The 12,744-nt window shown below is 50.2% G+C and overlaps 1 protein-coding gene across 2 annotated transcripts in view; it reads right to left on the bottom strand.

The window, feature by feature from the left end:
- Positions 1 to 12,744, bottom strand: part of DDX11 (DEAD/H-box helicase 11) — a 32,349-nt gene that overhangs the window by 1,346 nt on the left and 18,259 nt on the right. For both annotated transcript variants that reach the window (XR_006885117.1, XM_046638654.1), the window contains exons 9-23: positions 12,212 to 12,420; positions 10,451 to 10,603; positions 9,472 to 9,518; positions 9,046 to 9,125; positions 8,166 to 8,210; positions 7,978 to 8,045; positions 6,406 to 6,444; positions 6,000 to 6,111; positions 5,706 to 5,837; positions 5,086 to 5,198; positions 2,044 to 2,116; positions 1,579 to 1,682; positions 738 to 887; positions 403 to 471; positions 207 to 307 (exon numbers count right to left, since the gene is read on the bottom strand). Coding sequence is in view for 1 of the 2 variants with exons in the window: in XM_046638654.1 (XP_046494610.1) it covers positions 207 to 307; positions 403 to 471; positions 738 to 887; positions 1,579 to 1,682; positions 2,044 to 2,116; positions 5,086 to 5,198; positions 5,706 to 5,837; positions 6,000 to 6,111; positions 6,406 to 6,444; positions 7,978 to 8,045; positions 8,166 to 8,210; positions 9,046 to 9,125; positions 9,472 to 9,518; positions 10,451 to 10,603; positions 12,212 to 12,420 (1,495 nt within the window). In the remaining variant the exon portion in view is untranslated. The remainder of the gene's footprint in view (positions 1 to 206; positions 308 to 402; positions 472 to 737; positions 888 to 1,578; positions 1,683 to 2,043; positions 2,117 to 5,085; positions 5,199 to 5,705; positions 5,838 to 5,999; positions 6,112 to 6,405; positions 6,445 to 7,977; positions 8,046 to 8,165; positions 8,211 to 9,045; positions 9,126 to 9,471; positions 9,519 to 10,450; positions 10,604 to 12,211; positions 12,421 to 12,744) is intronic.

Raw genomic sequence — 12,744 nt, 5'->3', positions numbered from 1 at the left:
TAAAGTTACAGTCTGCCCAATTTTGCACCTGGTCTCAAAGAGCCAAGTCCAGAGTTGCCCAAACACTTCCCCATGCAGCTGGCTGGCCTGGGCAGTCAGCCTGGGTGCAGACCCAGTGGCACTGGGCTGCAGGTAGGGGCCCAGCTGCCTGGAGTGAGGAGTGGTCAGGTGTCAGAGCCCCTGGAGATGAGAGGCCCACTACTTACCGGCCAAGGTTGTCAGAGAAGTTGATGCCTTCACTCATCTTTCCTCCGACCACAGAGAGAAGCAGGGCCCCTGTCATGGTGCCTCCCACCTGGCCACAGCACTGTGGGACATACCAGCTTGAGTTGTAGAGCCGAAGCCAGGATACCGCCAGCCCCACATGTTCTCTGGACCCTAGGCCTCAGTGACACCTCATACCTGAATGCACTTGGAATACTCCAGCAGCACCTGTTCCACCTGGTTTGCTCTCTTGGGTTCTTGAAATATCTGAAGGTAAACAGATAATGTCTCCCAGAAAAGGATCCCAGAATGCCTGGGTCTCAGGTCCAGCCTGGGACTGGAGAACCATACGGGTCAGGGGCTATGGGGAGTGCTCTGGGCAGTGATCAGGGATTGGCAGTGGCGGGGTAAGGAGCTAGCAGAAGCCCCGGAGGTGAGGCCTAACCATCTGGTTTGAAGTGCAGAGGAAGTCCTAGGAGGAACTCAGTGCCACTGTCCTCACAAGTGAGAGGATCAGCTGAGGGGTCACTCACCTTTTTCCTGACAGCCAGGCGGGCCAGCAGGCCACTCTTGTCCCAGTGGGCATGGACCTGGCGTTGGTACTCATAGGAGGGGAAGAAACAGACCACCCCTCCAGGGACCACGTTGCACAGGTTACAGAGAATGCGACCTGTTTCAGTCATCTAAGGAAGGAAGACAAGGAGTCCTCCATGGAGCCACTCCTGAAGCCACACCGAAGAAAGGCTTCCTAACCTTGGGACTCAGAAAGCAAGTACAGAGACCGCCAGGTGAGAGCAGTCAGGGAGGAGACTATGGCCGGGTGGCTCCTCCAAGTGGGAACCAGAGCCTGGAATGTGCCGCTCTCCCTACCCAACACACCCAACCACCGCTCCCGTTAACTGGCAGCACCAGGACACACGTCACGGCGCGGGCACACCAGAGCTAAGACCTGCTTTGGTATGCCAGAGTCTGCCCTTCTCCAACTCCCAATGTCCAGGTGGGCAACGGGGGATTAAGCACCATCTGTGACAAACTGGGCACTGAAAACCCCAGGTATGCCACTAGCAATGTGCCCCCAACACCTGCATCCCTGCCCAAGGCAGGAGCCACTATAACCAAATGGCAAGAGAACCAAAGGAAATGAGCAGCTTTCTCAACAGTCTCATCTCAAAGGGATGACGGGAGGTTTTGAGAAAACTTATTTAGCAGCCTAAGGGGTAAGGGGTGGGGGAAGCTCAGATCTTCCTTGATAATTTCCCAGCACTAATGTCCCCAAGGCCTGAACACTCTGGATTGGCCAGAGTGCCCCTCACCCCAGAGACCTCTCTCCTGCCCTAGCAAAGGCTGTGGTAAGGCAAACTGGCTGGTACTGACCATCTGAGGCAGCTCTCTCTGCTGGTAGGTGAATTCCAGCTGCTGGTTGGAAGGCCCGCTGCAGACGACAAGGGGGAGGATATTGTCTGGAGGGATCACGTGACCTGGTGAGATGCAGAGAGGGCTGAAAACTGGAGGTGCAGACTGTTCTGCAAGGCAGAGTCCAGAAAGAGCATTCCTCAACCTTTGTCTTCCAGACGAGGACCAGCAATGCCTAACACTCACCCACTCATCCCGTTCCCACAATAAAACTGGGCGATGCGCAGACCTCTCCCAGGTAGACAGAGGGGACACAGAGCATGAGAGCATGGGGACAGTGCACTCATGAAAAAGCCTGCAAAGGATGAAGCGATCCTTGTGGTCTCCTCAGCCTCCTGGGCCTGATAACAGGTATGCTTAAACCATGACAACAAGGAGCCATAATGTGACTACGTGGCCCATTCCACCCTGGTCATGAATCCTCACCACAGGAAAACTCCACCACTCGCTCAGCGTCCACCCCAGCACATGCCAGCAGCTGCTCCCGAAAGTCGGACACCTGCAGACCACAACATCAAGGCTCCGTGATCTTCCTGAGGCCCAGGACAGGGACCTCAGGCCTGAGCAGGGAGGGAGGAGGAAACCATCTGGAGAAGACAGAAGTCTGGGTTTTGAGGCAGCGAGCACATAAAAACAGAAAAAAGAGGTGAAAAGGAAAGCAAAAAGAGAAAAAACAATTTAATGATACCCAGGGTTGGCAGTCTCATTTAAACTACTTGGAATAGCACAGTAACTTTGGCAAATTTGGCACAGTAGTTCTCAATCCTGGCTATGCAACAAAACCACCAATAGGAATATTTTTTAAAAGACACATGGCTAGGCCCCAGCCCAAACTATTGAATAAGAATCTCTAGGGGGAAGACATATGTAATTGTATTTTTAAAGAGCTCCACGTTTTTCACCTATCAAATTGGCAAAAATCCCAAAGTCTGACCACTCGGGAGAAACAGGTTCCCACGCATTGCTGGGGGACACAGGATGGTACAACTCCAGCTGGAATTTGACAATGTTTAACAAATTAGGTATGTTTTCACTTTTTAACCAGGCAATCCCATATCTAGGCATCTCCCCTGAAGACACAGCTCCACACGCCAAATAACATGCATGAGGACAGTTCTCGTGAAGTCACTTGTGACAGCAAGGCTGCCTTTCATGAGGGGACTGGTTGAGGGAGCTATGCTGCCTCCGCCCAATGGAGGATGCAGCCAGCAAAAGGATGCACACTGTCCCTGTGTACTGATGGGGCGCCACCACCAGAACATACTGATATATAAAACTGACTGTGGTACCTTTATGTAAGTCAAAAGAAAAATAAAAAAGATAAGTTCATATATTTATTTTTGCAAAAGAATAAAACAAAACACTGGAAGCACAGACCAGTAGCTAATAAAAATGATTACCTATGAGGATAGGGAACAGGTTGGAGAGGGATGGAAGTGAGAACTGCTGAATATATCGTTTTATACAGTTGCGACTTTTGAACCATATAGATGTTTACATTTTTAAAAAATATAATTAAGACAAAAATAAAGACAAACTCTAAAATTCACAGCTGAAACAAAGAAAGCCTAGCTATCTGTCAAATCCACAACATTAGCTCACAGAGAAAAGCTTGACTTCAAGTGACTTCATATGCTGAGTGACCATTCATCCTCAGTGGGACAGCCTTTAAGGGCAAAAGATACATGCAAAGAAATGAAACTTCAATCAGTAGTTTTACTGTTAGAAGTAACACATATTGGTATTATAATTTTTAAACTATTTTAAGTATACTGTGGGATAGAGAAAATAAGCAATTATGTTAACATAATAAGAAACCAAATGTCCAGCTTAAGAGAAAAGAGATACAATATAAGGTCAAATAAATTTACTGATTGGTTTTGATTCAGAAATATCAATATGGACTCAGGATCTTTGAAAACATATTTCCTAGGTCTGTCTACTGAAACAGCCTCTAAATAATGATAACCGAGGAGCACCATCAACACCCCAGCACCCAGATGTTGGTTTCTAAATCCTAATCCCCATTCAAAGAAACCAGGGCACCTCAGAGAAATGAACGAGTCCAGACCTGGGGCAAGGGAAGTTTCAGGCGAACCTGGGAAACTCTGTTGTTCCAGAACGCAAGAAAGCATTCCAAGACTAATGGGCCATGGCAAAAGGAAGTTTGAGACAATGTGAGTGTCAAAGGCAACAATGACTATAATTGATTTTAATACACAAATGAAGAGAAATCTATGAGTCTATACACAAGAAAGAAAAATGGAAAAACAATAAAGCTACAGGGGCAACTCTAACAGGCAGCTGAGGTTGGGAACCACTGCCTGCGTGAGGACGTTGAAGAGCTTTTTGTCCAGTAAGTCCTGTTCTAGGATGCATCCCAAAGAAATAACCACCGTGCTGAGATGTAGCTGTAGCTACCACTCTATTGTTTAAAACAAAAAAACTGGAAATCGCCTAAATATCTAACCGAAGAAGAGTGGTTATTTAAAATACAATATATTCATGTAATGCAACCAAGTACAGCCAGAGTATGGCGGAATAGATGCGTATTTGCTGATGAGGAAAAATGTTTACATCGTTTTGTTGCTGAGTGAGAAAAGCAAATTATAACAGCAGCATGTAGACACAGTACCACATTTTTGCTTTTAAAATACAGCATGTGGGCCTGGCCCTGTAGCTGAGGGATTAAGTTTGTGCACTCCACTTCAGTGGTCCAGGGTTTCGCGGGTTTGGATCCTGGGCGCGGACATGGCACAGCTCATCAGGCAACACTGAGGTGGCGTCCCACATGCCACAACTAGAAGGACCTTCAGCTAGAATATATAACTATGTACTGGGGGGCTTTGGGGAGAAGAAGAAGGGGGAAAAAAAGAAGACTGGCAACAGATGTTAGCTCAGGTGCCAATCTTTAAAAATAAATAAATAAATAAAATTTAAAAATATGGCATGTATATTTGTAAAAATTATGCATACAAAGACTATTATAATATACACCAAAATCAATCTTTTGTTGGCAGAATTCTGATCTTTTGTTTTTCCCGTTTTTGCCTGTCTCTGCTTTCTACAATGAAAATATAATACTTTTCTAAACACAATATATTAAAACTTAAATTTATAAAAGAGAGAGAAGGTTGTATCTATGGTGGGTACAGGAAGGAAAGGGCACTGAGGCACCGAAATGAGGGTCTGAAATTCCAGAATGGCTTTCTAAGGGAGCAGTGTGCTCCTGTGGCTACAGAAATGCCAGAGCAGCAGCAGTGACCTCTGACCGCCCCGACCCGGGCCAAAGGGCCTGGGCAGTGAGACAGTAGAGCAATGCCACCTAGTGGCTGCTGCTTGGCCCACTCAAGCCGACCTCTTTCTGGCTTGGGGACCCAAGGAATGGGGAAGAAGCCTGACGCTGCATCCCCCGTCCCTGTCCCATCCCAGTACCTGGGGAGCAAGAGGCTGGGTCTGGCACCTTACCGGCTGCATGGTACCTCCTGCAATGACCACGGCCCGGCATTCCTTCACCACCTGGGCAAACGGCACAGCTGGATTCAGGAGCAAGAATTTGAGGCTGCTCTGACTGAGGCTGCCTGAAAAAAAGACAGAGAAGAGATGGTTACATGAGAAGGGGGCAGATGCTGGCCCAACAAAGACTTCTATCAGTCTGAGGCAAAGGGGATCTCCAGCTGGGACCATCAGAAGGCATAAGAGATATCACTTTCTCTTTAAATCAGATCCCAGGACAATGTCCTCTAGGACCACCCTGAGGTAGACAGCACTATTATCTTCCTTTTCACACAAGGAGTCTGAGGTTCAGAGAGATAAAACTGGTCCAAGTCATGTAGCTTGCAGGTGATAGAACCAAGACTCAAACCAAACCCCACTTAGCCTCAACCACCAGCTACATGGCTTCTCTTGTAACCTTGCCCAAGACGACCCGCATCCGTCCTTGCCACCTCCGGCTCCCGCCCAGGTCACAGAAGGCCAGTTATCACCACCCTGCTTCTTCATCCTAACCCAGGGAGGTGCCAGGATAGAAGTAAAGAACCTTTCCCACTCTGGCTCCCCGGCTCCAGGCCAGCTCCTTCCTGGGTTACCTTGGCGGCTCAGGATGACCCTGCCGTCCTGGTTGGCAGTGGTGAGAGCTGCAAGGAAGCCTTCGATGTGCATCAGTGGGGAAGAAGGCCGCAGTACCCTGGCCTCCCCCTCCTCTACAGGGGCTGCAGGAGCTGCACAGAACAGAAGGACGAAGAGGGTCTGAGACCACGGACGAGGGGGAGGGCCTCCCCGCAGTTGCACTAAAGCCATTCTGCAGGGAGATGAGTCCATGTGTGAGGAAGGAATGTTCTCGCCCAGGGCCTGCAGCCCAGTCTCTCACCCTCCTGACTCACTCTTTGTCACTTCAGGCTGCAGGCTCTGCAGGAACTGTTGGAACCCAGCCAGTCTGGGTTGCTCCCTGGAGGGTGCGAGGACTGCTCCATACTTTTCTGTGAAGCCAAAGAGCTGGGACAGAGATGAGAGAGCAATGGAGAGGAATGAGGGCAGCAGCAGCGAGAGGGAGGGTACGATGGACTAGAGGCTTCTAGTCTAAAGCCGGACCCCAGACAGCCCACAGCTTACCCCCACCACCAGGCATCCTGGCACTCCCTCCCCACCCCAGCAAAGCTGCTCAACTATAAGGAGAATGGAAACAAAGGTGACTCTGGAATTTCCAAAGGGCAGGAGAGAGAAAGGCACTGTGAGGGCAGCAAGCAGGGCTGCTGGATTCCTCCCAGGCTCCGAAAGGGGAGTAGGTACCTTTCTGCTGACCATGCTCTTCTCACAGTATCGCTGCACCTGCAAAACCAAACCCAGCTGCGGGCACTCGTAAACATTAATCAAGCTGGAAAAAAAGACAACCCCCTTCCAAAACCCCAAGAAGCATGATTCACCGCCACATCCTGAGGAGCCCAAAGCCTCCTTGTGGACAACCATGTCAACCTCCTTCCTGAGGTCACTCTTCTCCCACTGTCCCCACGCACAACACGGTGCTTCTCCTACGAGATGGACTCTGCCAAGCCACATGGACACGGCCTCCTCATAACCATGTGTGCATGGCTCTGACCCTCTCTAAAGGTGACGGTTACGTCCCCTCTGCTTTCCTTCAACGTGACAGCACCTAAACTGGACCTTGAAGGATTAAGAATTCGTTTAAAAAAGTCCTATGAGCAAAGCACAATGGAGGTAAAGCTCGGGGCTCGTTCGGGGTCATGTGGAGTAGTTTAGTTAGTGTGCACAACCTGCAGAGCTTCATATGCAAGACAATGAGTTTGGAGACTTTAAAGATTTCTGAAAAGAGTGATATCCTTCAATTAAGACTCGCTAGAGTGTAGTTCGTAAAAGACATTAGAAGCGAAAAAGAATGAAATCAGGACACCAGAAAGGAGGCAAGAGGAAAAAGTAGTGAAGCCTGCAGTGAAGTAGGAGCTGTGGGAATTAACGGGGGGTGAATTCAAGAGCTCTGTCAGGCTGTGGGCCTGGCCACTGCATGCATGCAGGACACAGAGGGGGAGAGGAATCAGACAACTCAGACTGCGAGCACATCTCATACGGAATGGCAGTGACGGGACCAAGAGGAGTGAATTGGGGCAAGCTGGTTTGAAGAAAAAAGGCAGGGCAGGATGGAAAGAAAGCAGGTCTCCAGTCCCCACAGCTGGGTGCACACGCTGGCCCCCTCGTGTGTGGCCTGTGTGCATCGTCTTCCTGAGGTGACCTCGCCGAGCCGCGGGCTCCTTCGCTTTAGAATGGTGATGGGACATCCTACCTTAGTCACAGAACCTGCCGCACTGCCTTGAACACAATGAGCGCTCAGTATCATTAGTAAACTAGATTCACTAGGGTTGAGTCAAGCCACAGTGGCTGTCCCCCATCTGGGAGAGCACCGAATACATAGGCCTGGAGCAAGCAAAGAGCTAAGGCTGCAGTCATGAGAAGGGCCCACCTCAGCCTCACAGCAGGGTCATGCTCACAAAACCAACTTCCTGCTCTGTCCACAAGCCCAGGGGGAAGACTGTGCCGGCAGAGATGGAGTCTTGAGGAGGACCTGGGGGGTCTCTATCTGTACTTGTTGGGTACAAAGAAAGGGACCTTCTCTCCCCAATTCCTACGACCCTTCAACCTAGATGGACTACTTTTTTCTTGCTGACACGTTGCTGTGTTTAAAGGTGAAATAACTACATACATCCATGCTGTGGATCCCGGGACCTCTAGACTGTCTGAGGACAGGAGGAATTACTTTTTATTCCTTCCCTAGTCTTGACATAGCATCTGTCCGCAGGTGGTGATCAGAAGGGAACGTGATGGCTAACAGAGAAAGGTGAAAACCTCTACCTTGAACAGGTTGATGTTGTCGATCTGGCTCAGAAAGAGAAAGTCATTGATGGTCTTCAGCTCTGTCCCTAAGGGTACACAAACGAAAGGCTGGAGTCCTTGCTATGAAGACCATGGCATGCAGGTCCCCAAGGGAAGCTCAGAACCGGCTCAAGCCAGCTCTGGGCTTCTGAAGGCAGCCCTCTCACCTGTCTGCGAGAGGCGCTGGCTGTGGGGATTTTGCTTAATGTTCCCTAAAAAAGAGAATTCAAACAGGTCAGGATGGTGGTCCCCTAGAGAACCACCACCTTCTCACACTCCACACTGTACTCATCAAATAAGAGCATTCACCTTTGAATAGATCTTTGCCAAAGAACCCAGTGGGAGGACAGGAAATTCAGGGAGCCCCAAAATCTAACCCACAGGTTTGCATGTGGAGCCTATAGCCTTGTGATTTCATTCTTCTCATACATCCTCTAAGGAGGCAGGGCAGTGACCACCCCACTTTATGCAGGTGCAGGCAGGACATGCCCAGGTTGTATGGTGACCAGTGGCAAGGCAGAGATGGAAGTGAAGAGGACCAATGTGAGACAAAATTCCTCCAGAAAAATTCCCTGCTGGCCTCTATGAAAGCTTTAAAGGGACTGCTGTACGGTAAAGGAAAGGGTATGTGGCACAGGATAATGCAAGTATGGGGTCCGGAGCTGCAAGAGTCTAGTCCCTCTTGTGGCTCATGAACCACAGGCAGGTCAGGTCTCTGCTCCAAGCTTTAGCTGACTGGTCTATCAATGAGTGCTGCCATCCTCAGAGGAGCACACCAGAGGACTGCACTGCTAGATAAAATGTCACACATTCCTACTATTATTACTACCACCACCTGTGCAGTAGCATCTGGCAAAATAAAAAGGATTCAGAACAGTGGTAAATAAACTAGGATTCTAAAAAAAAGATCTAAGTTCAGACAATTCAACTAAGCCCTAAGAAGAATTTTCTAGATCAATGGCCAAGACAATTCCTGAGACACAGGAAACCCAGGTGCCCCGAGGGGTAGGCTCAGCAGGTAGGGGCTCCAGGCAGGACGGTGCTCACCACCCAGCACGGTCACAAACTTCTCCAGCAGATACAGGATCTGCTTGATGTACATCAGGTTCTTGGCCTTCAAACGCCTCCTGAGGAAAAACCAACAGATGGCAAGTGGTGGGATGCCAACAGCAACTTCCCTTCCGAGTGCCCCAAGCTGAGGCCTTTCTGTCTGATGTCTCTCAAACTGGGTCACGAGACCCACAGAAAAGGCTGGCTATTGCCCCAGGCCTTCACAGCCGGCTGTCCTGTCCCAAGCATCCTCAGCCCACGGCAGGTACATGCCACGATGAACCAGAAGGTGGAGAGCGCATTGGTCAGCCCTGCACCGAGCCTGGTCAGAGGCGGCAACCCAAGTGTGTCCGCTCGGAGGCTGACTCAGGGCACCAAGGCAGAGCGGGATTTCCCCTTCCCTCTCAGGAGGCAGGCTCTCACCCGTATCGTTCCATATATTGGAGCAACTGGGAATGGGCCTGGCAGAGCTGGGGAGAGAACAGAGAATGGGTGTGAAGGTAGACCAGGCTCTGGGCAAGCAGCCTAGGGCTATGCCAGAGACATCTTATATTATGCCTAGAAAATGCCAACCCAGGACACACAGGAGGCAATCAAGGTGAAAAGTGGGGCTGGGTACAGACAAAAGGTATGTGTTCAAAGCCCCTTAGGCTGGTGGGAGCTGAGACAGGGGAAAGTAAGTTCTGCTACAGTGTCCTCTGTGGGTCAGGGGAAAAAGCAAGATGAATCTCTCTGCTCGTTTTTACTGGGCTAGGAAAAGATGTGTTCTCTATGAAGAGTGATGGTTCAAAGTAACCATCACATCCTGGCCTAAGGTCAACCCAGGTGTTGGTCAGTTGAAGTGATCGGATATCATGTGGGCTGCAGGGTCAGAAATCAATGTCAAATTCCAGCTCCACACTTAGTAGCTGTGTGCCCTTAGGCATTCTGCTTAGATCTCTCTGAATCTCTGAGTTCTCAATGTAAAACAGAAACAGCAGCCCAATGTAGAGTCAGCATGAAGATTAGAGATGCCTCGTGTGGTGGATGGCACATAATAGCTAATAAAATAGTGCTTTCAGAAATCTTGAGCATCCCTCAAGACAATATTAATAACAACATCCAACCACATGAGGACCCCTGCTTCTCTCATCCCATCATCCTGGGTTATGGAGAACTAACTGGTAGCATCCTGGGCTGGAGGGACTCAAGAAGACACAGGCTAGTGAAGAGCAAAGAAACATGCCACCTTGCCTAAGCTGGGTCCCCATAGTTCTAAGATCTGCTGGAAAGCCAGCGTCAGCCTCTGACGAGGCCACTGCCTTGACTCGGTGCATCCTCTACCCAGCCCCACCTCTGGGGGAATTCTGGGTCTCTCTGCCCCATGACAGGCCCTGGCCCAGATAGGAAGAGGCCGACCCACCTGCGAGCCGCTGACCTCCGCACTGTGGATGCCTGTGATGGTGTCGATCAGGTTGTGTGCCTCGTCGATGACCACCACCTGGCCCTGCAGCCGGATCCCTGCGGCCTGCCGGGTGGCCGCGTGCAACAGCATCTGGTAGGGCAGCACCACCAGCTGGCAGGAGGAGATGGCAGCTGCCTGAGCAGGGCCAGGACTCCCTCCCGCAGCAGGCTTGCCCAGCCTACTCTAAGTTTCTGGTGTGAACAGTTTCACTTTCTGCCCAGAACACGTGTAGGGACCTTCAAGAGAGAAGCTGTAACACAGCAATGTGCTTTTAGCAAGAGACCCTTCCCTCAGTTTACTGTGGAACATCAAATATATGAAACAGACAAAAGAGGAGCCAATCTGACTTCTGACTGAACCAAGGGTGGGAGTGGGGATGAGAGTGGAAGCCCTGCTGCTGAGCCTCACCCATGCCCCCAAGGTAGCCCCTGAGCCACCCAAGCTTCCTCAAAACACTGTGAAAACCACTGGCATACCAGAAAGCAGCCCTGGAACTGCCACTTCCCAGCTGTATGACTCTGAGAAAGTCACTTAACCACTCTGAGCCTTGGTTTCCTCATCTGCAAAATGGGCTTGATAAACTCTATCTCAAATGAGGGTTAAGGAGTGGAGGTCAGGGTAACAAAAATAAAAGCACTGTAAATTTTTTAGGTGCTACATTGTTAAGACAATTTTCCAGTTAAAATACTGATGAAGTGAAAATCCAGAAAAGTGGAACCTTCAGGCCCAGGTTTTCATACTGGCTCCATCACTCACTTGCTGTGAGAAAACAGATAAATCATGTCCCCTTTCAGGGCCCCAGGGTCCCCGCGTGTAAAATACGGAGAATCCCCGCCTTAGCTATTTCAGCGGGATCCCCTAAGAGCAAAAATGAGGTGAAAGTGCCTCACAGAGTCAAGATCATAAGAATTCCAGGATATCTCCTATATCTGCACACAAGTGTCGGCAGCACTGATCTGGCACTGTGGCAAGCAGACCGGGGAAGGGCGTGAGACGGCGGCGAGACTGGGAGGGCTCCGGAGTTCCCCTGGGAGCACCCCCACAGGGTTCAAGGTAACAGACTGACGAGCATTTAATGCCGTGTAAATGTTATTACTAACATAGTTCCCTGCACCTTTTAAAATCTACTTAAATCTTTTCTTGATTATACAGAATTCTCCACGAATGATATTCTACTTCCAAAAGTCACTCAAATTAAGGAAGTAGCAAGCAAACAGTGAAATCATACCCACCAAATAACAATGATACCATTTTTGACCTGTCAAATTAGCAGTTTTTCTTTCTGTTTCAAGATAGCACTCAATATGGGAAGTCTAGAGAAGATGGTATTCTCGTACGCCACAGGTAGGTGCGGCTGGACAGTCACTCTGAGAGGCCATTTGGAAACAGAGCCACGTCCTGTAGCTCCCTTACCGCATTCCTCAGTTTCTGCCCTGGCATCCCCTCCCGTGGTTTCACTAGGAATGCACGTTCCTTCCTGGCTCTAATCTGCTGTCCCTCAATAATGCCAACTGTCCCTGCAGCCCAGGGCCAGGGACCTGGAGCTTCCTCCCACCCTCTGTACTAGGAGAGTGGTTACGTGTCATCTGCACGCCGTGCGTCGGTCAGTCCAACCACAGCTGATGGCATCCTCCTGAATTGAAAGAGGAGCGACGAATTCCCTGTGGCCCAGTCTGCAGTCAGAGCCAAGAGCTACTGCCCAACCCTCCAGGTCTTCACCTGGGCTGCTGGAATGGCGAACCGGCTCCCGTAATAGGGACAGGCGTGAGCTTCCTTCCCCAGGGTCACCAACTGCTCAATGTCCTTCACCTCCACCAGCACCTCGTCCCGGAGGAGCTGCAGCTGCTCGTAGTTGTAGAAGGGGCAAGTGGCCCGTGGCTCCTGCCTTCTCTTCTTGGGCTTCTCTTCCTCAGCTTCGCTCTTCCTCTCTGAGGGGGGCACAAGCGGGGCGGGGCGGGGAGGCAGCAAAGGCAGAGAGAATGGTAACTGTCTATGGGGCCAGGAGCAGGTGTGTAATGTCAAGACTCCATGGGCCGGGGGCTGCAAAACCTTTCCAAGTACTGCTTATTAGGGTCTCATCACAACATGCTGGTATTTCACTTTGTGTCCTCTAGAAAAAGCCTAAAAAATCATCTCAAAGCCAGGGTTTTGGACAAGACAGTGACCCAGGAAACAAGACGCCTTTGCCCAGGAGGGCGTCTTTCGGCAGGAACCAGGGGTCTGCTCTGCCTTCATTTCCACTGAAGACATGT

Source organism: Equus quagga, chromosome 1 (genome assembly GCF_021613505.1).
Source record: "Equus quagga isolate Etosha38 chromosome 1, UCLA_HA_Equagga_1.0, whole genome shotgun sequence".
NCBI lineage: Eukaryota > Metazoa > Chordata > Mammalia > Perissodactyla > Equidae > Equus > Equus quagga.
The sequence above is the reverse complement of the archived record's forward strand: the minus strand, read 5'-3'. Positions and strand labels throughout refer to the sequence as shown.